At 40.4% G+C, this 23173-nt stretch overlaps 2 protein-coding genes across 14 annotated transcripts in view; both read left to right on the top strand.

Moving 5' to 3' along the window:
* Window positions 1-758: 758 nt before the first annotated feature.
* brsk1a (BR serine/threonine kinase 1a) lies at window positions 759-16056 on the top strand. Of its 10 annotated transcripts, none has more exons than XM_079657092.1 (20): window positions 761-1242; window positions 1285-1980; window positions 2090-2184; window positions 2360-2445; window positions 2908-3048; window positions 3362-3478; window positions 3698-3731; window positions 3912-3980; window positions 4128-4274; window positions 5223-5254; window positions 5569-5733; window positions 6439-6536; window positions 7634-7787; window positions 7887-7947; window positions 9374-10004; window positions 12746-12794; window positions 12911-13034; window positions 13349-13553; window positions 14007-14096; window positions 14789-16056. In XM_079657092.1, the coding sequence occupies exons 2-20, from the start codon at window positions 1896-1898 to the stop codon at window positions 14998-15000; spliced, it is 2595 nt and encodes an 864-aa protein (XP_079513218.1). In that variant the 5' UTR covers window positions 761-1242; window positions 1285-1895; the 3' UTR covers window positions 15001-16056. The 10 variants fall into 10 exon arrangements, with proteins under 10 accessions (XP_079513219.1, XP_079513220.1, XP_079513218.1 ...); XM_079657096.1 differs by adding an exon at window positions 12107-12157 and having other exon boundaries at window positions 763-1980; window positions 7637-7787; window positions 9728-10004; XM_079657095.1 differs by adding an exon at window positions 12107-12157 and having other exon boundaries at window positions 764-1980; window positions 9728-10004.
* A 4455-nt stretch (window positions 16057-20511) lies between these two features.
* Window positions 20512-23173, top strand: part of LOC307023663 (carnitine O-palmitoyltransferase 1, liver isoform) — a 45548-nt gene continuing 42886 nt past the window's right edge. For 2 of the 4 annotated variants that reach the window (XM_079657103.1, XM_079657102.1), the window contains exon 1: window positions 20525-20730. The gene's annotated coding sequence lies outside the window, so the exon portion shown is untranslated. Of the gene's footprint in view, window positions 20731-23173 lie in introns of all 4 variants that reach the window. The other 2 variants (XM_079657100.1, XM_079657101.1) reach the window with 2 other exon arrangements.

Raw genomic sequence — 23173 nt, 5'->3', positions numbered from 1 at the left:
TCTGTTTTTCGATGTTGTAGCTAGTCACACAATTTGAGTAATTATGTTTTTGTAATATTCCTCTAGAATTTAATTAAAATCATAATGTTCAATAAGTAGTTTTCAATAATCTAATTCAATTTACGTCACATCAATTATAGTGGAGTAGAATCAAGTGCAATAAAATACAAATATTAGAGTAAAGTTCTTATTGACTTTTGTAAAATATTTAAATAATTTTACTCTTTTGTTACTTCAAAAGTTAGTCCAGTAGTTACATTTTTAGGGATGCATTTTGTTAATTCTGTTTAATAAATGAAGTGGAGTAATTACATTATTTCCCTTTTGGAGTAAAAGTATAAAGTAGCATTACATGGAAACACTCAAGTAAAGAAGTAAAAAGTACAGTACTTCAGTAAATGTACTTAGTTACTTCCCACCTCTGCTGGAGAAGGACTATACAGTTGCATATAATGCAAATACTGAGGTTATGCAATTACCTCCTTATTGTACTTAATTAAATTATCTTTTTTTTTAATGCAACGCAATCCCCACTGCGGCCCAAAGGCTGCAGGACAGCGGTGATTCTGAGAGGCCAGAGCCGGGACAAAACACCCAAGTCCCCTCCTCACCAGCAGTCCCATCCGCTGCCTCTGGCGATGTTTACACATTTTTTTTCTTCATGAAAACAGTAAGGGAGGTGTCCGCGGTGCTGAGGTGAATGCAGAGATAAGCGTATTTTGAGGAAGAAGACCAGGAGGAGGAGGAGGAGGAGGGCGAGATGAGAGTGGATGGAGAGAGAGAGAGAGTGGGACCCGGATGCTGATGCGAGTGAGACGAAGGAAGGAAGAGGAGAGAGGAAAATATCGATTTACGGCAAGAAAACCGAAGGGAGTGTAATTTAGGGGGGCCTTTTACCCTGCGTGAACTATTATTAAAAGTGAGGTTGGGGAAATAAGGCAGTCGATAATTGTGCGACGTTATCTGCGGATATTTTTTACCTGTGTATCCGCCGGTGAGGAGGGAGGACACGCCAAAGGAGAGAGGAGAAGATGCTGTGATCTGCAGGGATGTAGAGAGACGGGGGAGAGTCAGGGAGGGGGAGGACTACACTACGCTAAAAGATGGTTGTTTTGCTAGGAATTTCACCTCGAAATATTGTGAGAATGCGGAGGCCGTGTGATAAATCTAACCGTTTGGCGTTGAACTTCCGGAGGAGTCGCTTTTTTTGACAGCAAGACGGCCGTTGGTCCAGCCGTTGAAGCTAAAGCTAGCCTCGCTGCTGTGTGGGAGAGCGGCGGCGAGGCTAAAACATAGCATGTTGTTGCACCTGTGAAAGGCCTGACAGAGAGAGTAAAACAGATTTAATTATCAGTGCTAACAACTAACTGGCGTATTTTGACATTTTGTTGGTTAGACACGACCAGCAAATGATATAAATCTTTCCAACCTACGTGGAAAAACACGTTAACGTTCCTCTAATACGATAATTTCTACGTAATATCTACTTAACGTCATTATACAAATAAGCTAATGTACAGGAGTAAAACTCTTTAATTTGTCATGTTTATCTTTAGGGTAGTGTTCAGTATTTAACGCATACAACAGCCTTGTAACTTGCTGTCATCTCAGTTTCTCTTCTTCAACGTTATACATGTTAACTGTGCTTCAGAACAACTATATTTAGCTTTGTGTATTAACCAGATTTGGATAAAGAATGTTCATGTATCACCCATATGTCAGCACCAGTTTGCAGTTTTTAAGCATTCACCAAGTCAGTGTATCAGTATTATCACTGAAATAAAATCTGCAAAATTGAGCACCATCTTGTAACTGTAATAAGCTGTATAATATCACAGTGATTGCAATAGCCACTGTGCAGCTAGAGTAGTGTGTTAGCCTCCTTCAAGAGCAGTATGAGTAAGGAACTGTCTCTGAGTCAGTCAGCTCAATATGTTGGGCCCTACCGACTGGAGAAAACACTGGGGAAGGGACAGACAGGTGAGTAAACCCGGCTGGATTTTAAACTACTAAATGTAGACATTTAAACTAGATGACACGTCTTTCAAACATGTCTGTCTTATTTTTGCCTCTACATTTTCTATTTCAGGACTGGTCAAGCTCGGGGTCCATTGTATTACGGGTCAGAAGGTAGCGGTCAAAATAGTCAACAGAGAGAAGCTGTCTGAGTCAGTCCTGATGAAGGTACAGTATGAAGCTCGTCAGGTCATTGCAGTGATCATAATGCTTTAATCAAGATGCTTTACACAAACTGCTCCATATTCTCTATATTTAACTAATGTATTCTCCTGGCTTGTGTGCTCTCTGCTTTAATATCTTCAGCTCTTTTTCTGCACATCTGTCTCTTCTCTCTAACCAGGTTGAGAGGGAGATTGCCATTCTGAAACTGATTGAGCATCCGCATGTGTTGAAGCTGCATGATGTTTACGAGAATAACAAATACCTGTGAGTTTCCTCTGCATTCCAAAGAGCCCCACAACTGCGCTCTATGCAGTCTGCATGCTTTATTCTGTGGCTGAATACTGAACTTTGGAGCAGGCTGGGTATTAATATTACTCCTATGAACTATGTTAATCTCCTATTCGTCAAATCTCCCTTTTCATTTGTTTCTGCTTCGTCTCTTGCATTAAATCTTAAATGTTTTTGATTTATCTTGAAGAAAATATTCACTAAAATGTTAAAATAAAGATCTTTCAGAATAGAGAGGTATATTAGTTTAAAGTGAAGGCATAACAAAATAAATTACAAGATTTCATATAAATATTTTAGACCAAGAATCATACATCCAAAATGCGTAGTATCAAAAACTAGAAGAGTGTCTTCAATAAATAAAAAACTATTTTATACTATTTTTGGTCCCCACTACTGTCTTTTTGAAATCACGCTGTTCTTCCTTAATGTTGAAAGGTACCTGGTGTTGGAGCATGTGTCGGGGGGGGAGCTGTTTGACTACCTGGTGAAGAAGGGCCGGCTGACTCCGAAAGAGGCCAGAAAGTTCTTCAGGCAGATCATATCTGCTTTGGATTTCTGCCACAGTCATTCCATCTGGTGGGTTTCTTTGCTGAGAGAGCAGTGGTCCTTAAATCAAACTCTTTAAACAATGAAGAATCCATGCCAAGTTAATGTGTCATGGAAGAATAAATCAGAAGCTGTCTTAGTCAGTTACATCAAAAATGAATCATAAACATCTCGTTCTAATACTGACTCAATGTTTGCAGGCACTTTTCATCCTTAAATATCATTTGGACACATTTTTGTCAGCAAATCAAGTCATACATTAGTGGATTGTGTAGCATGAACAGTTGAAAAGCGATAACCAGTACTGGAAATCTTACAGTTTCTGTTGTGTTTGTGTCAACAGTCACAGAGACCTGAAGCCTGAGAACCTGCTCCTGGATGAAAAGAACAACATCCGTATCGCTGACTTTGGCATGGCCTCCCTACAGGTGGGGGACAGTCTGTTAGAGACCAGCTGTGGGTGAGTACCAAGTGTTTGAGTGTGCTGTTAATGAGTACATCCATTTAAAAAAAAATGTGTATTTCAGAAACAGTGTATATCAATGCATAACATAATAAATTCCTCTTGATAAAGAATACATAATGTGCCACTTTTTAAAATACTAATTATTATTAGTAATTACTGCCAATTATTCCAGAATTGCACGCATAACAATTGTGCTTTTTTCTTTCATTTTAGATCACCACATTATGCTTGCCCTGAAGTCATACGGGTGGGTGTTTCTCAAATGTTGGAACCTGTAATATAAACCATGCAGATGTTAATTCGACAGTCATTTAGGAGATGTCTTAGATAAGCCCCTAATGAGCTGAAATTGAATCCGTGATTGAATCAATCAAAGTCACTCATATTGCGTTTTTAGTCAGTGTATGATTCATTCTTTCTGTCGCAGGGAGAGAAATATGACGGGCGGAGAGCAGATGTGTGGAGCTGTGGGGTCATCCTTTTTGCTCTACTGGTGGTGAGTCTTTTGCTCCGTTTTCACAACACAGTTTGGTCCTTTTGTAAAGGCACCTTTATGGTTCTGCAGACTTCCTTCCCCTTCTTCAAGTCAGGTTTATTTGTAACACTTTTTTTTGTCCTTTTCATCCCATCCTTTCTCCTACAGGGTGCCCTGCCCTTTGACCATGACAATTTACGGCAGCTCCTGGAGAAGGTGAAGAGCGGGGTGTTCCACATGCCTCACTTCATCCCCCCGGACTGTCAGTCCCTGCTGAAGGGCATGATTGAGGTCAACCCCGAAAAGAGGCTCACGGTAAGAGATTGGGCTCACATCAGGCTCAGAAACATGGGGTCTAAATGCCTTCTAAAAAACAGGAATTAAAACTATTTCTATATTTAGACTGTACCCAAAGATAATTTACTCCTGTGTTACGATACGATATACTTTATTGTCCCCTTAAGGACATTTGTTCTGGACTCTGTCCTGCAGTTCCGCATACATCTACATATACAAACATAATAAACATTAAAATACATACACATATCATCACTCATACACCGTTCGCACAAACACAATACACAGACGCACATACTGACAATGGCGACCTATTGCACAACCCTCATGGCCAACATTTAAAAGTATTCAATTGTCCTCATCAAATTGCGGTTTGCCTTTCATTCCTACTTTATGAATTTATCAGAATTGTCAATATGTTCATGGTAAATGTACATTCCTGTAGTTGTCATTGTAGAGAATGAAAAAGCCTAATCAAAAATAAAATACATGATGATCACATAAGAAAGACCATACTCCCAGAATGTTCCTATTCAATTATAAAAACGTTTCCTTTTCTTATGCAAGGGGACGTTATTCTTTATGTTAACCTAATTTTAGATGATTAAATTGATCGTTTTGCCCCAAAAATGATTGTCGCTAAATTTCTATTTTTAAAACAAATATTTGTTTCTTAAAAATAAAATGTGATTTCAAACCAAGTCATTTTAAGAGTTCCAAGCATATTTGAATGATTTATATTGATAATATCATGAATCACACCTAGAGTACTTAAAACATATCGTCCAATGCCTTAACAGAAATCAGAATAACGCATGTAATTGTGATTTTAATGTAAAATACTGATGAGGAGTTTGAAAGAAAAGTATCTGGTGTGAGGTGTTTACACAGCACAGCTCTGCGGCCATCTGGCTGCAAACAGACTGTAGGAGCTAATGGCCCCATCTGCCCTGTCACCTTTTACAGCTAGAGGCCATCCAGAAACACGCCTGGTATCTGTGAGTATACACTCTCTTTTTACATACTGGACTGTTGAATGAAATACTAATCTAAAGCGATGTGTGGTCATTTTTAATTATTCGTTATATCTGTGTCATTCGTGTGTGTGTGTGTGTGTGTGTGTGTGTGTGTGTGTGTGTGTGTGTGTGTGTGTGTGTGTGTGTGTGTGTGTGTGTGTGTGTGTGTGTGTGTGTGTGTGTGTGTGTGTGTGTGTGTGTGTGTGTGTGTGTGTGTGTGTGTGTGTGTGTGTGTGTGTGTGTGTGTGTGTGTGTGTGTGTGTGTGTGTGTGTGTGTGTGTGTGTGTGTCTCCCAGGGGTGGTCGCAATGAGCCGTGTCCCGAGCAGCCTCCTCCCAGGCGAGTGTGTGTGAAGCGAATCTCTTCCCTAACAGAGCTGGACCCAGATGTGTTGGACAGCATGCACTCGCTCGGGTGTTTCCGAGACCGAGGCAAGCTCACGCGTGATTTGCAATGTGAAGAGTAAGTATTTAACATAACTGTGTTTAACCGTGAACACCGCGTGACCTGGAAAACACTCACACTTACTTACATAATGAAGTGCAAGTGAACAGCCCTGCAGTACAACCACTACTGCTCTAATTACAATGGACGGTAATGAGGTTGTGTTATGAAACGATTTGAAACTGTTGAAAGATTATTAATATATATGTTGAGGAGAAAAAAAGTATTATGTAACTATTATGTAAGACAATACAGTACGTGAAACATCTAGTTATACTAATTGCATTTATTAAAGACTGCAGTATTTTAGTTACTATTATTCTGCTCACACATTCATGTACTTCATTTATGATTTTTTTGTACTCCTGTGTATTGTGGACAGATATTGTGAGAGCTGTGTGAAAGCAAAAAGGGGATACAGTTTCCTCTCCAAAAAGCCATGTGATACGTTAGTGAAAGAAAGCAAGATGGCGGATGAAGCTGTGTGATCCAAACCTTACAAAAATCAAAGTCATGGTGCAGTCAGGTGCTCATTGAGAAAAAAAAACAAAAAAAAAAAAAAAAAGAAATATTTAAATAATGATTTGTGTTAAAAAAAAGCCTGTGTTTTGTTGTTTTGAAGTGGAAAACGCTGGAGATCAGGCACCTCAACATTCCTCACCATAACTTATAGTAGGAGTAGGTATTTGGATCGATGTTTATTTTCTTCTGTTTGTGTCTCAGAGAAAACCAGGAGAAGATGATCTATTACCTGCTGCTGGACAGGAAAGAGCGCTACCCCAGCTATGAGGACGAGGACTTGCCACCGCGCAATGACGTAGGTCAGTCAATAGGGGGCAGGAGGGATCCACTCAACGCAGGGAGCTGCTTTTACCAGCCTAGGTTTCTGTGAAGAGATTTTACCGGAGTGTGTGAGTCTGGGGCCAAACACAGGTACCCTCAGAACTATTTACACACTATTGGGTTTTGGATAAGATATTTGTACATATAGCCATTAGACCAAGAAGTCAGTCAATGTCATCCCCACCATTAGCATCGGCCTAAAGCCTCTTCTGTCTTCAAAAATCATTTCAAATTGGACAAAACTGGGTGAAGACGGCTATTCTTTTTTTATTAAATAAAGCAAAATGTATCACAGTCACAGATGGCGTGCAGAGAGCCAGTGGGAAAATCACACTTTTGAGTACTGTAAAAGAGAAAATAAATGCATAGTGACAACGGAGTGAGATGATGAAGATGAAGCCACATTTGTTACTAACAGCAAGCAATAGGGTTTATTTAATAAAAAATAAAAAAAACACCTTACCAGTACTGATACATTTAAATAAATAATATCAAAATAATAAATACCAATAAACAAGATCAACAAATACTTTGGAGGGCACTTCCACAAGCTACTAAACATATATAAATATGATACATACAAATAAATTAGACTAAAATTAATTAGATCAATTATGTTCTAGTGCACTGTCACAACCTAGCAAACCAAAATAATCGATTAAAATACCTTTAATTGCACAGCCCTATCACACACACACACACTTTTTGTCTAACACGCTAACACAGTTCTGTACTGTTATGCTGTTATGTTCAGTCATTGTTCTTATGTTGAACATGATTACATTTACTTTGTAAGTCATTATGGGACGTATTTCTTCTTTCATAGCAATTTTCCTTCATACCGTGAAATAGGTCTTAAATTCTATTCAAAGTGGTCTTGAAAAGGTCTTAAAAAGTCTTAAATTTGAGTTGTTGAAACTGGCAGGAACCCTGACCACTTCAGGGGGAAAGAAACAAAGCATATCTTTCAGAGTGACAGTTGCCCAACATATCCTGCAATGTAAGTCAAACTTAGCCAAAAACTGCAAATAAATTTCGGTCTATCCTTTCATAACTTTATGTCGGTGCTCCACAGCAGACCCTCCTCGAAAGCGTGTTGACTCTCCGATGCTGACGCGCCACGGCCGCTGTCGCCCCGAGAGGAAAAGCCTCGAGGTGCTCAGTGTTACTGAGCAGGGGTCCCCTACCCCGCCTCGCAGGGCCCTGGACACAGCTGCACACAGCCAGAGGTACTTATAGTATGCTAACACACATGCATTACACACAGTTTCTCGTTGCTCATACTCTTTCTTTGCGGACAATCCTTTGACCTCGGCTCTGTTCCCCAGGTCTCGCTCAGTCAGCGGAGCATCAACCGGTCTCTCCTCCAGTCCTCTCAGCAGTCCCAGGGTAAGGGCCTGGTGGCCAAACCTCGACAAACTGTACACATTTAACTGTTGCATTGATTACCTGCACTGTCTTTGATCAGAATGCAAGCATGCATTATAAAATATTGAAAACCAACATTATTTTGTATTATTTAACTCCCCCAGGATAGACTCACAATAATCAGGCCATTGAACGACCCCCCCCCCCCTGCTTGATTACAGTTTGATTTGATGTAGAATTCCCTTTGTGTGACTATCCCTTGGCTGCAGCTCAGCAATGCAACACTGTCTGGGAAGCCTAATATTAGCTTAAGATAAGCTTCAGGAAGCATATTTACACAGAACAAGAACTGTCCATTTTGGCCAGTATCACTTACATTTAAATCACATTAAGAAGGGATCACTTACAGTTACTGGCAGTATGAACAGGAGGAATGATTACACGCACAGAAACTCTTCTGATGGACCCCTGGCTATTGTTTTAAGACAGTCTTCAAATAACCTATCCTTAAAGCCTTAATGTTATGTGTGTGCTTCAGTGTTGCCCAATCAGCAGAGGCCACATGGTTAGCATTTCCATCGAGCCCTAGAGTGAACATTTAGGTCATGTCATATTCTGGGAGTTTGTTCACAACAGTGCCGTTAACCAATTTGTCGTTTTGAATTTTGAAGTATTGCTGACATTAAGCTGGGACTGTAATTTAAAGTGATTTATTATGTATTCATTCGTTTTGTGACAATATTCCCATGTTATATAAACAAATGTAGATCTTAACAATGTCTAAGAATTTCATAAATACTGCTAATCATGAGTGTTTTTAACAGTAAAAGTAGTTTCAACATGTGTCTAGCTATCGATATCAGTGTGCTGTGCCTTAAACTGCTTTTATACAAATGTAACCACATTCACGACCCCCTCAAGTATCCATTTATCAAGTCTTCAGTCATTCTTACACATCATCACCAGCACACCAGTTCCTCAGATTAAATCTCACCCGACAGGAGGTTTGTGTGGCATTCTTCTTCTGTCTTCATGTCACTTATCTTCCTCATCATGCATGATCTAGTTGTGTGCACCATTCTCAAGAATATAACATTGAACCTTTAAAAAGAGGATTAATGGGGGTCTATTGGATAGTTCGCTCATGTTCTAAAACAGTCCATAGATGGTGAATAATTCATCCTTAACTGCAAGCAATAACATCTTCACTGTCTTTAGTCACGAAATGTTTAACCCAGTCACTACCACAATCACATGAAATATGAAGAGCACAAAAAGATAAATTGCAGACGTGAATGCTTCTTTAGTCACCATTGGTAGTATTGCATTTGAGACTTTCACTACTCACAAGATGCACTCTTTTGTCATGAAGCATGATATTCATCTCCATCCTTTCTCCATGTTCCATCCCCCATCCCCCCACCCCACAAATCCCCCCCCTTCCCAGTCCTATCAAAGCCCCATCTTCACTTTCAGCCAATCAGACGTCACCTCAGCCACCGCCACCCTCCTCTCAAAGGAGTCCAAACAGGGAAACGCCACCACTCCTCGCTCCGCACGGGCTCATGAAAAGCACAAAGCTCCCCCCAACCCCAAGACCCAGACCCTGCCCACCAAGGGACCGGCCGACCGACCCCACCTGCAGCCCATCAAATCCCTGCCTCTGCACAACCCATCCTCCCGCTCACCCTCCCCCTCTCCGCTCCTGTCACCCATCCCTCGTTTCTTCTTCCCCTCGTCTTCTGTCCTTAAGTCAGTGACTAAGAGCTTCTACCCAAACTCTGCCCACTCTGTGCCGCAGGTAACCCCCCAGGGCTCTCCGTTGCCCACGCCCTTGGGCACCCCTGTCCACCACCCTCACCACCCCTCCTCTACCCCGCCCTCCTCTTCCTCGTCCTCATCCTCCTCGCGGGCGGAGGGAGGGGGAGGGGTGGGCTCTCTGTCGCTGACCCCGCCCTCCAGTCCCGGGGGGGGAAGCGGCATGGCGGCCAGCAGCTCCGCCCACTGGAGGACCCGCCTCAATTCTTTCAAGAACAACCTGCTGGGCTCGCCGCGTTTCCATCGCCGCAAGATGCAGGGTGAGTTTGTAGGAAGGAATGTGGAGGTGTCGTGATTTTAAGGTCTCAACATTATCTGCACCAGAGTTAACTAAACTAACAAACTGTAGCTCATCAGCTTTAAGAAGTTTTTTCTACTTACACAATAGGACGTATTCACTATAAGATTATCATGGCCAAATCAATAACAGTGACTATATTATTGAGATAACTATTGAAATAAAACAAACAAATACTGCTTTAAGTCATATTCATCTTTCATCTTGTCATCTTGCCTTTTATTTTGTGAAATAAATTACACTTTTGTGTGCGTGGGGTCTTTGGGGAGGGAGACAAAGCGAGAAAGAAAAAAGCAGAAATGATTAAGGAGGCGCTGGATTATTTACACATGTTTCACAGAGGTTCGGAAACCTTTCAGAACACATACCAAATCAAATTTCCCAAGCACCACTTCCCGCTGCTGAAACAATGAAAGAGCCACTTTAGCTATACAGTATACAGCCTTTGCTGTTCCTCTGGCCCTGTTAATCCTAGAACCGCGGTAAAGTTTGTTTGAGGTTGGATACATTCACTCCGCTCTTAATACTCAGTTGCACAGACTGCCAGCATTTGAAGCTCATATCTAATCCAGCCCTTATTCTTTACCACAGGGCGTCCCTTAGGGACCATTAACAAATCACTGTATGAACGACACAAAGCCAATGTTATCGCCGCCGTGCTAACTGAACCATATTAGTGACATAATGCTTAAAACTTGTAGACAATTAATTAGTATGATGTGACATGAATAATTGATTCCAAATCAATGCAGCATTGTATTACTACACTGGCCAAGTAGCACACACTTTTCTTTATTGGATTTTAGTCAACTTCCTTTTTATATTAATATGTCCATTAAAGAAGAGGTGTGTCCTACTTGTCTAGTGAAGTAATTCAATGCCATTGGGTCACAGGAAATTGAAGCTAATGAAAATAAATCGAATTTTTCAACCAAAGAAATCTGAAATTCCACTTGAATATACATATATAAGAGAATGTGGGCTAACATCCAATAAAAAGGTGTGTCCTTCTAGTTATACAACGCTGCATCGATTCAGAGTCAGAGGGTCTTTCTCAATGTCGAGGAACGCTGCTCCAGAGCCACTATTTCAAGCATACTACGTCATCGAGTGCCGCCGAAGGACTGTTCCAATGTCCAGCATACTTGGAATTCTACCGAGGCCGGCGTACTTCGTAGCGAGAAATTTCGAGACTGCACATGTGTAGACTCCGCGGTCTTAGGGTGTTTCTCAATGTCGAGTACGCTTGCTTGGTAGCACATGTCTTCCGAGTCACTTGCTTCAGAAGCGAGGCCAGAATCCTTCCTGGCATTCGGAAAACGAAGAGTGTGCAGGTGTGCCCCGCCTTACATTTTTCGCCACAGATTTGGGGAAATTGGTCCTTGTGCAAAGCATTGTGGGGATTTTAAGACCGCGGAGTCTACACATGTGCAGCCTCGACATTTTCCGATACGAAGTACGCCGGGCTCGGTAGAATTACAAGTATGCTGGACATTGGAACAGTCCTTTGGCGGCACTCGATGACGTAGTATGGTTGAAATAGTGGCTCTGGAGCAGCTTTACTCAACATTGATAAACGGCTTTAAAATCCCCACAATGCTTTGCGCACAGACCAATTTCCAAATCTTTCGCAGAAATCGTGCTCCATTTAAGGCGGGGCTTCGCATATGACACACACCTGCATACCTGTTAGCCTGTTCCACAATTCTTCGTTTTCCGAGGCTAGGAAGGGTTCTTGCCTCGCTTCTGAAGCAAGTGACTCGGAAGACATGTGCTACCAAGGAAGCGTCCTCGACATTGAGATTATTATTATTTTGTACCACACCATACTTTTCACTTATGGGCAAACTACCACAATGGTTTTCAAATGGTAATTTATTATTGGAAAGTGAAACCCTTTGGTTTAGAGCGAGGACTGGGTCTGCTGACGGTCTGTGACACTGGGTGAGATGACCCTCTGGATCCAGGACGTTATTCCGTATATCCAACCTGAAACTAACTTCACCGCCGTAGTTCCAGATTGCTGTAGCCTAGCCTGGTAACATCTTCTCATTTTCTTTCTAGAAGTGGCGCCGCATGGCACCTCAACTGCTGACCCCTCTTCAGCAATGAAAGGTTCGTCTTTCAGGGTCGTGTTGTCAGTTGCCTCTCGACTGTATTTTTTATAGTTATTATAGTTAATCCAAAATTTAAATTTATTCTGTTTTAATCATTGACTGAAGATTTAGAATCTGACTGCGTTAAGCTAAGTTAGTTAACTTCATGCTGTGTGTCAGACATGACATCATTTCATTACTAAAACATTCAAATGATTAACAACTCATTTTTACACTTTCATTGTATTTTGATGTGTAAAAGTAAAAAATAACTCAAAAATAATTAAATGACACATTTTCGGACTCAGGCCAGTTGGAGGGCACTTTTGGGTATGGCAAGGCTCTTCTGTACCACCAGGTGAAACAAGCTGGCCAAAACAATAATATTATGTTTATTATTAGAATAATATCCATCTTTAATTTGTTTTTAGTATCATGCTATCATGATGTCGTTCTAACACTGACAAACATCCATTTTCTGTTCCAGCATACAGTGTCCTGACCTCTTTAACCGCATGGATCATATCTTTATATTTCTTTCCCTCTGGCTTCCAGTTGAAGATCATCTATTGAACTGTTAATATTAAAAGTGAGTTGTCTCTTTCAGTTCCTACATCAGAAGACATGTCCAATCTAACACCAGAATCCAGCCCTGAGTAAGTGGAGATAAACTTGTGGAGTTGTTTTAACTCTTGAAGGCTTTGTGTTTGTGAGGTTTTCTTTGGCTCTGTGTATTTGCTTCTACTGTATATTTTTTCTGTCTGGCTGCCAGGCTGGCTAAGAAGTCGTGGTTCGGGAACTTTATCGGCCTGGAGAAGGAGGAGCAGATCTTCGTCGTGATCAGAGACAAACCTCTGAGTTCGGTCAAAGCCGACATCGTCCACGCCTTCCTGTCTGTGAGTATCTGAGCTGGGCTGTCTTCATTCCTCTCACTATCAACACTTGTTTGTAGAGGCATGGCTCTCACTGGCTATAAGGACTTCACACGCACTCTCATACTGTACGCATTGCTTTCACGTTTTTTTATTATTTGAATCTTGCTCACCCGTTGCACGTTTATCTATCACTTTGCTTTCACCAATGGCTCACTCTGTCTCTCTTCTCCTCACCCTCACCCTTTGTCTCCCTATACTCACGTTTGTACCCGTACCTCTCCCGCCTCGTAAGTCTGTCGGTCTCTCTGCTTCTTCTCTCTCTCCCAACCACACAGATCCCGTCGCTCAGTCACAGCGTTCTTTCACAGACCAGCTTTCGGGCCGAGTACAAGTCCTCCGCCGGCCCTTCTGTCTTCCAGAAGCCCGTCAAATTCCAGGTGGACATTTCTTTTTCCGAAGGCGAGAGGGAGCGAGAGAGAACCGAGAGGGAGGGCAGGAGGGAGACAGGAATCTACAGCGTGACGTTCACCCTCATTTCAGGCAAGTGGACCGATCATTTCATTGGGAGTTTATTCAACTCCATTCAAATTTGAAAATAAGTTTTGGTCGTACTTATTTAAAATAAAAAAAATGACATAACTAGTTTCAAACTGAGTGAGGGGTTTATTGAGAGGATCAATAACAATTGGTTTATCTAGCCTGGCTAGCTGTTTCATCCTGTGTCCAGTCTTTATGCTAAGCTAACAGGCTGCTGTCTGCCATATACATTAATCTAACTTTGATTCAGAAAGGGAACATTTAATAAAAACATGTTCACTTATTCTCTGATCCTGATGTTTTAAGGTTGTATTTTGTATAGACATTGAGACCTAATATCTGAAACCCATGACCTATTTGACAAATAAAAAAGATATCATCTGGAAATGTTAAAGTCAAACTTTTAGTTCTTAAAACGTAAGCATAATATTTGTGCGTGACTCGATGCCTCTCCAGGTCCGAGTCGAAGGTTCAGACGAGTGGTGGAAACGATTCAAGCCCAACTTCTCAGCTCTCATGATCAACCCATGGCGCAAGCCCTATCTGGTGAGACTGCTTATTCACGCTTGTGCTCCCACCAGAGTAACAATATGACATTTTCCATGTTTGGATTTATTATTCTAGGAATGTGCAGGTTATGTGGTTATGTGTCTTTATGTGTTTTTCTTGCCTTTTTATGTTTTGAAATATATTTTATTGACCAATACTTCATTTCCTTGTGCTTGAAACGTCTCTTGTTATTTAGAGATACAGACACATATGGCCCTAAACTAACTTATTACACCATGAGCTATCTGCAAATGTATTATCTAGAATCATTAAACATTCACTTATATTGTTGTTTGTTTAATTCGATTTCAAGGATCTTTTTCTATTCAAACCATATTCTCGAATTTTCTTTGAAATTCATCGGCTGAAGTAGTGCAGTTGATCTTTCAATAAAGGAACTGAATTTAAGGCTTACCCCCCATTTCTGTAATCAAACATTCCATTTTATCCTGCCCAGACCCATAGACACTAAAGCATGTATACGGCTGTGGTGGTGTTGGGATCAGGGGAGCACAGGTTCAAACCCCACTGCAGTCAGCATGTCGTTGTGTCCCTGAGACACTTCACCACAAATTGCTCCTGTGAGGATTGCCCACAGTATTGAGTATGTAAGTCGCTTTGGATAAAAGCGTCTAACAAGGAACATGTAATGTATACGTCGAGAGTGACTTTCGTGTTCTCGTCTGCTGATCCCTTCCCAGATGAGAAGAACGGCCGGCCCCACGGGACCCCCACCCGCCAAAACTCGAGGCGCTCGGAGGGTGGGGGCGACAGGTGCGAGTGGGGTGACCGGGCGGACGGAGGAAGCATCGGAGGCAGCGGGGGGGTCCTGCAGCGCAGAGGCTCGGCGAAAGAGAGAACCCGACTGCTGTCCTCCAACGGAACCCAATCCCAACCGTAGGAGAGAAGTGAGTCAGCGCAGCGGGATGCCTGAACCACAGCGGGAAGAAGACGGTGTAACTTCATCTCCAAGTGTCCCTGCACGCCATGAGCTACTCCTTTTCTTCCTTGACTAAGTTATTGAAGGTGCAAGGGTTGAGTATTTCTCTGTCACGCTATTTCCCCCCCCCCAACTCCACATTGTTTTGATCTTCTGGATCTCCAGGATTCCTACCCCTTAAATGAGAAGTGTTAAGGAATCACCCTTTAAGGGAAAAAATATAAATGTGAATGAGCAGTTTGGTATCCCTCATAGATACAGCTTCACAGATCCAACTAGGAATTTTGAAGTGCTAATGTGCATGCCAGTTAGCAAATCAGCCTGCTAAAGGATGCTGAAATGATCAGATAGGCTAGTCTACCATATCGTCGTAATACAGTATCTGACACCAAAAAGAAGTAACAGTCTTGTGACGGTTCTCAAGATTACTCTTTAAATTAACCAGTACGCTCATATCATTATCAAGCAACATGCAGTCCATACTGAAAGAAATATAGATGTATCTCTGCAGAAGAACCCTAAGAGTTAGCAACCTGCTCCCACGTCAGTGAGGAGCTGAGCAAAAGGTCCTGATTTTCTCAGGAGAAACAACAGCCTGGAACTCCAGCGGTGTCTTCTCCTGAGCTAAAGAAAACCAACCAAGTAAGCTAAGTAAGTGAATGTGAAAATAAATATTTTTTTATTTAGTTTGTATTTATTGTTTACATATTTATTTCGAGGATGTCAGTAGCACAGTGACGGCAGTACAGACAGAAACACTCGACAGTGCCGGAGAGGGGACGTTGCTTTAAGAAGACTTTAAAGTTCAATGTTTTGATTCTTTTTGTATTTTCTTTTTACTCAGAGACAATATGAAACAATGCATCTAAGATTTTCACATTGGACCCTTGTTGCTCTGAACAAAAGTATTTTTTGATTTGAACAGAAATATGAACATAACTATATGAAGAAAAAAAAAACATTATGCGTGAATTGTTCCATGAACCTCATCCCTGCTGTTTGAGGCCAGAGTGAGAAGAGCGTTCCTGGCCTGTGGATCAAACAGACGCCACCTTTCTCGTCAAGCTTGTCTCCTATTGCCAATAGTATTTATGTACTGACTCAGAACAAAATGAAACAACAACAAAAAAAACACAAAGGAAATTCATCAATGGACATTTTCATGATGCCGGACTCTAAAGGCTTGCGATGTCAATTCCGCGTTGTGCAGGACTTTAAAATGGGAAGCAAGCAAAGAGTCTCCTCACCCCGGGATCCTCACTTCTTCAGTGTTCACCAACAAGCCAAGTAGTCCATCACTGCACCCACGCTCACCACCAGAGAGTCGCACCATCCTGCAAGCAGACGTAGCAGCTCGGACAGTCACGTATTCCTCCAGCACTCTATCAAACTAGTCGATGTTTTTCACCAGTCTTCCATACAGCACAATATGCAACAAAAGTGCAGAATGTTTTCAGAGAGACACACAGTGCTACAGTTCTGGTTATTATTTCCTTTTTTATATTTATTCACTAACGTATCCATCTATTTATTTTTTTGGTCAGGTGGTTGATTGTGTCATGTATTTGATTAGATTTAATGCCAACAAAAGCTAATACAAGTTACCTACTTCAATTCTCATTATCACTGTTTTTTGAGCATCACTGACAAGTTGCTCTCATCATACCTCTCTGATGATATTTGTTTATGTCACATCATATTTATCGCGCTTATCCCTGGTAACGTGTGTGTGTGTCTGTGTGTGTGTGTGTGTGTGTGCGACGGGTGGATGGCGGCTGAGTGAGAGTGAGATGAAAACTTTGCAGCAGATGCATTTTGAGTGTACAGAGTTTTAAACTGACCCAGGAATACTACATGAACTAACAGCCAAACGCTAACAGGCACATCATTTCTCTCATGCATTAAATGCTTGCTATTTCGCTTCATCTCTTGCTTTTTAGCCTTGTCCCCTTTGACCTGTCTGTCTGCCTCTTCACCCGTTGTGTAGCCTTCATCACGAGAGAAACTGTACAAAGTTGTTTGCCTCACTGTCCGTGCACACTCTTTGATTACGCACCATCACCACTTTCATCTTTTCTCGTCACGACGTCACCTTCACTATCATTGACCCAACTCTGGCTAAGATTGTAAACTATTCTCCATTCATAAGGGTCAGTAGAATAAGGTGTATACAAAAAAAAAGAAATGTCTGTATCATAATTTAAATATAAAAAGTGCACTATTATAACTATTGCCTGTGATAAAAAGAACAATTATGATTGAATTGATGGTCAAAATAAAGAGAGATCCACCTTATTGTTATGGTTACAATAATAAACCCTAAATTCATGTGTGTGTCTATTTAGTTTCTGGGTTAAAATGCTGTCTGTTCATTTTATGTGGCTGTTTTTTTTGGTACCACTTTACAATAAGACCACCCTTATAAAGGGTTTACGAATAGTTTGTAATTCATTTATTAATTTGGTTGTGAACACTTTATAAATCATTAATAAGCTTTTATAAGACATGAGATGAACAGGGCAACTGTGACCGGCTGCTTGCCAAATAGTGAGCCCACATTTATCTGTACTGCTAAGCCTTATTTGAAATGGTAGTAACTCATTAATTAATGGGAATGTGTTTTACACTTTACAATAAGGCTCCCTTTTGGCAACTATAAATGTTAGTAACTCATTAATAAATGGTCATAAAGAGATGCCAAGAAACATCGAGATGGAAGGGGGGGAATCAACTCAGTGAACAATAGATACCAAGGATGCTGGCTGATGAAGAAGACGAAGTAAGCTCGGTAGCCAATATAAGGCTTAGTCATCTTGCCAAATAGTGAGCCTGTGTTGATGTATGAAAACTATTTTAGAACTGGTTTATAAATGGTTCTTAATGATTGTGTGTGAAGTGTTAACAACCTAATTATAAACCCTTTATGAATCCTTTATAAGGGTAGTCTTATTGTAAACCGCTCTTAAAAAAGCAGAATCTAGAAGCTTCAGTAATGAACAATTACAGGCCCAAACCTGCCATTTCTAGGTAAAATCATTGAAAAAGTCGTTTTTCAACAGTTGAGTAATTTCTTGCATTTAAATAACTGTTTTGATGTGTTCCAGTCAGGCTTTCGTCCAAACCACAGCACTGAGACTGCTCTTGTAAAGGTCTTCAATGACATCCACTTAAACACAGACAGTGGCAGAATGTCAGTGTTAGTATTATTAGATCTCAGCGCTGCGTTTGACACTGTTGACCACAACTTATTACTAGACGGACTGGAAAACCGGGTGGGACTTTCATCAACAGTTCTAAATTGGTTTGAATCCTACTTAAAGGACAGAAACAACTTTGTTTCTATCGGTAAATACACATCTGAGTTGACAAATATGACATGCGGGGTACCTCAAGGCTCCATCTTGGGGCCTCTTCTCTTTAAGGTCTACATGCTACCACTGGCTCAGATAATGAAGAACAACAAAATAAGTTACCATAGCTATGCGGATGACACACAAATGTACATAACCATTTCACCAGGAGACTATTCTCCAATTCAAACACTGAGTAAGTGCATTGAACAAATCAATGACTGGATGTGTCAGAACTTTCTCCAATTAAACAAAGATAAAACTGAGGTAATTGTTTTTGGAGCCAAGGCAGAACGTATAAAAGTTAGCGCTGAACTTCAGTCTGCAATGTTCAAAGCAACAGATAAAGCCAGAAATCTAGGTGTCATGGACTCTGACCTGAGTTTCAACAGTCACATTAAAACAGTTACTAAATCAGCCTACTATCACCTAAAGAACATATCTAGGATTAAAAGACTAATGTCACAGCAGGATCTGGAAAAACTTGTCCATGCTTTTATCTTCAGTAGACTGGACTACTGTAATGGTGTCTTCACAGGTCTCACTAAACAATCTATTAGAAAGCTGCAGCTGATTCAGAACACCGCTGCTCGAGTCCTCACTAACACTAAGAAATTGGATCACATCACTCCTGTTCTGAAGTCTTTACACTGGCTTCCTGTGTGTCAAAGAATTGATTTCAAAATATTGCTGCTGGTTTATAAAGCTTTGAATGGTTTAGGCCCAAAATACGTTTCTGATCTCCTGCTAAATTATGAAACATCCAGATCTCTCAGGTATTCAGGGACTGGTCTGCTTTCTGTCCCCAGAGTCAGAACTAAACATGGAGAAGCAGCGTTCAGTTATTATGCTCCAAATATCTGGAACAAACTCCCAGAAACCTGCAGGTCCGCTGCAACTCTTACTACTTTTAAATCCAGGCTGAAGACTTATCTTTTTGCCGCTGCTTTTAATTGAAACTGAGCCGTTGAGTTTCGTTTTTGGTTAATGAACATTTGGGGCTAGTAACCCCAGGGAATCAGTGTCTAGGGAGTTTGTCCTGGCGGATTTTCTCTGTGTATGCTGCTCGGGAAGTATGTGCCATATTATAAGCGTACACAGCTCATGTTTGGAGAAACCTTAAAGAAAGGCATCAGTAAAGTGGAACTTCTGTGTGAACTATTCATATCTTAAACTGCACTGTAACTTTGTATTCATGTATTTTTTCTTTTATTGTTTATTCTATAATCTTTTCTTTTTAATGACTGTTTTTAAATTCCTTTGTCTGAATGTCTTTCATTTTTGTAAAGCACCTTGAATTGCATTGTGTTGAAAGGTGCTATATAAATAAACTTGCCTTGCCTTACCGTTTTTTTTTAATACTCTGCACAAAGGCTAACAAAGTAAGCTTTGAATAGTTCTATCATCTGCATGCAAACATTATTTGATCATAATTATAACTTCAATCTCAATGGGCATTAGCGTTCAAACAAGATAAACATACGCTAAAAAGTAATTATTAACCTTAGAAGAGTCATTCGGCAGAAAAATGTGCCCAAGATCTACTCACTACTTTTTCCCGGAGTTTTTTTAAATGACTTCTTATGGTTTTCCTTTGATTGACAATTGAGTTTTTCACTGTTTTCAGTGCAGAGATGGGAGTTTCTTAGTCCACTTAAACAAACGTAACATTTTTGTTCAGAAAAATGAATCAGAAAGTGACTGTAGTTAATATTCTTAGTATGAAAAAAAATGAAAATATATCAAGAAAAGCCTGTCAGTCATTTACCTTTTGTAGATGTATTTTTCTTAGAATACGACAGTAGAGAGGTAAAACATTGTAATCCATATTGAAAGACAAATTTGTCCTGCAATGGGGACATTTACAGTATTACAACCATAGACTGTGATTACAACAGAAGCATAGTGGAGATAAAGTAAAAGATGAACGAAAAAGTAGGCAAACGTTATTAATAATAAAAACACAAGAAGTAAATTAAACAAAAACTAAGTAGCAGTATATTTTTTAAAAGGTGACCATACAATTATGGAAGTAGCTGGTACTGTTCACAGATTCTAAATTAGTTGAAGGAAAATGAACTACTGGCATATGTTGACATGGGGGCTTTTCTCCTCCCCTTGAACGTAACAGCTAGACATCGAACAGCTCACCAGCACTGCGTGAATCCGACATTTCCCACAGTCTGTGAAGGTAGCAGCTGCTCCATCCAGGACATAGATCCAGGAGCATCCAGTCCAGTAGACAAGGCCGACACTCACAAACACACACTTGGACGTAGTGAGGATTTAGCAGTCGATTCCATGCTACCCTGGATCCTGGAAATATCGTAAACAACAACAGGTATGCTATCGGGGTTGTGGCAGTGTTATACTGCGTTGCAATGATGGGAAAAGCAGTCGCATCTTCCCATGAACGTGAAGCATCCGTTAGCTAATGGGCTGGACGCTCGGCTAACAAGGCTAGCTGTAGTTAGCTAGCTCAAACGCCAGATAGTGCATCAGTTGTATTGGCTTTTTGTATTATTTGTAGCATAAAAGCTAATATTACTGTGGACCTTTTAGTTATAATAACAATAAGAGGTGTATGACTCAAAACGTGAAGCTGTGACACGTTACTGTTTGTACTGCTGAATCAAATTCTACTTTTTGTTTAATTTTAATGTAATATAATACAAATGTTATAGCTAGCTAACACAAATATCATCATACTGATGGTTGTTTAGTTGAGTTGTATTCTTCAAACACATGAATCAGTTTGTAGCCTATGATCTGCTTAATGTGTACATGTTTTGTTTTATTATAATTGCCCCAAATGAACTCAAACTAAACTAAACAACAAACAGGACATTCTGGCGTTTTTAAATATTTACTTAGAGATAAATGTTGGCTTAAATAACTGTCTGCTCTTTAACTGGGACCAAAAGAGCTCAGGGTGATCTTGACTGTAAGCTATATTTGCTTAACAAACAAAACATGTTGACTTTATGGAAGTGGTCCTATCATAGGCCTCATATAATCAGAAGTACAGTGAGTGCTAATGTTTCTCTTTTAGACTGTATATATATTTTTTCTCTATAGAGTTTACACATTAGCTGCTGCAGGTCAGAGGTGTTCTGCTTGTTAAGCATTGAAACATAACCAGGCCTGCCTCATAAAACACTGTACATATATTGGGCAATGGCTTACAGTGGCTTTATAGTTGTGTACTTGGAATATCTGGATATAAATGGATGTACCCCTCAACAAAAGACTCTCCTGACATTAGCATTCCTCCACTGAAGAGAGTAACTTTAAAAATAGATTGTTATCAACAAAGATATATTGTGTTTTTCAGTAAACCAGCTTAAAGACCAGCAGATTATAATGTTTTATACAGTTTAATGAAGTGATAAAAAAGACGATGGTTATTTTGCAAGAGATGTGTATCTAGGGAGCTTCACAGTCTTTTTGTCTTTTCAAATCTTTAACGAAAGTCCTACCTGTGGACTGCCGTTACTGTAATAAGAACATCGGCGCATATTCAAAAGAAAACCAATTTAGCCCAATTCTTCAACTGGAGAACACCTGAGTGAACAACCAATCAAAAGTGTTTGCTCAAATAATGTCCAGCTAAACAAAATATAGTTTAAACAATTTCATCCAAAAAAGGGCATATGGAATATCTGGAAATCCAGAAAAAGAATCTCATATTTCGGATCATGTGTGTCACTGTCTCTTGCATTATATGATTCCCTACAGAGGTGTTCACCTTTCACCTAGTTAACACACACTGTGCCGGACCCAATTTCTCCTCTTTCTGTTCTCTCTAATATTGATCTGCTATCTTTCTGTCTGGCAGTTTAAAAAAAAAGAAGGATGCCAAGTTGTTTAGGTGTTCAGCCAAAATACACCTCAGAGAGGTGTGTCTACATTCAGCGCTGAACTGAGCAGGTTATTTGGTAGGGCTGCACAACATTGAACTGCAGTTGCAAATTGCAGTATGTAAATATCAGGAAGCACAATATTAAAAGCTAATTATGTGATAAAAGGCCCTTTTGATACAGAAAAATATCCCGGCCTGCAAATAGTATTCTACAGACTTAACAGAAGTTAGATTTGTTTTGTAAGAATCTGATTTAAAATTAACGCCATGGTTATTTGGAATATTTTTTAATGCAATGAGAATTTTGACTACAAACGGATTCTTCCCTCTTAAATCCTGAATTATACCGCAATTGTATTCAGTCAAAATGAATCGCAATGAGTAACTTTTTTCCAAATTGTGCTCCCCTATAGTTTTGGGAATAGGCACGACTGTATCTGCCAGATTCGACCTCAAGGGCAGCTCCTCAATGCAAGCAAGGGACGATGAGGGAGTTATGTTTGTGTGTGTGTGTGTTTGCTATTGTAAAACACACAGCAAGAGCAGACATGCCCTCCACAGGGCGCAGTCCAGTGTCAGAGTGACTCAACCTCAGGGCATCATCCATAGCCTATTTGTGGAGGAAAATCAATTTCCCTTTGTGGAGTGAAGCAGTTGTTGCCCTCAACAAATATACCGAATCCCATCAGCCGCCAGTCAGGGCTTTCCCCCACAACTCCATCAGTTTCTCTACATTCTAAAATGACCCATAAAGAATGTGTCTCTTTTTGAGCTTCTGTTAAAATCATGCATTGAATGAAAGTGTTTAACCCGGAGAACACACACATATTTGGCATTTAATCATCCGTGTGTCCTTTCTACCGCCTTCAGAGCTCAGTTTCCCACCAGCTGCTGCACACAGGAATCGTGATCTGAAAGCGTT

This window comes from Notothenia rossii (genome assembly GCF_949606895.1).
Source record: "Notothenia rossii genome assembly, chromosome: 11".
Taxonomy (NCBI): domain Eukaryota; kingdom Metazoa; phylum Chordata; class Actinopteri; order Perciformes; family Nototheniidae; genus Notothenia; species Notothenia rossii.
Note: the sequence above shows the minus strand (reverse complement) of the source record. Positions and strands in the feature narration are given on the sequence as shown.

Coding starts and splice junctions, on each gene's coding strand:
- brsk1a (XM_079657092.1), top strand. CDS start 1,896: ATGAGTAAGGAACTGTCTCTGAGTCAGTCAGCTCAATATGTTGGGCCC. Junction 2,446..2,907: donor TACGAGAATAACAAATACCT/GTGAGTTTCCTC, acceptor TAATGTTGAAAG/GTACCTGGTGTTGGAGCATG. Junction 3,732..3,911: donor CTTGCCCTGAAGTCATACGG/GTGGGTGTTTCT, acceptor TTTCTGTCGCAG/GGAGAGAAATATGACGGGCG.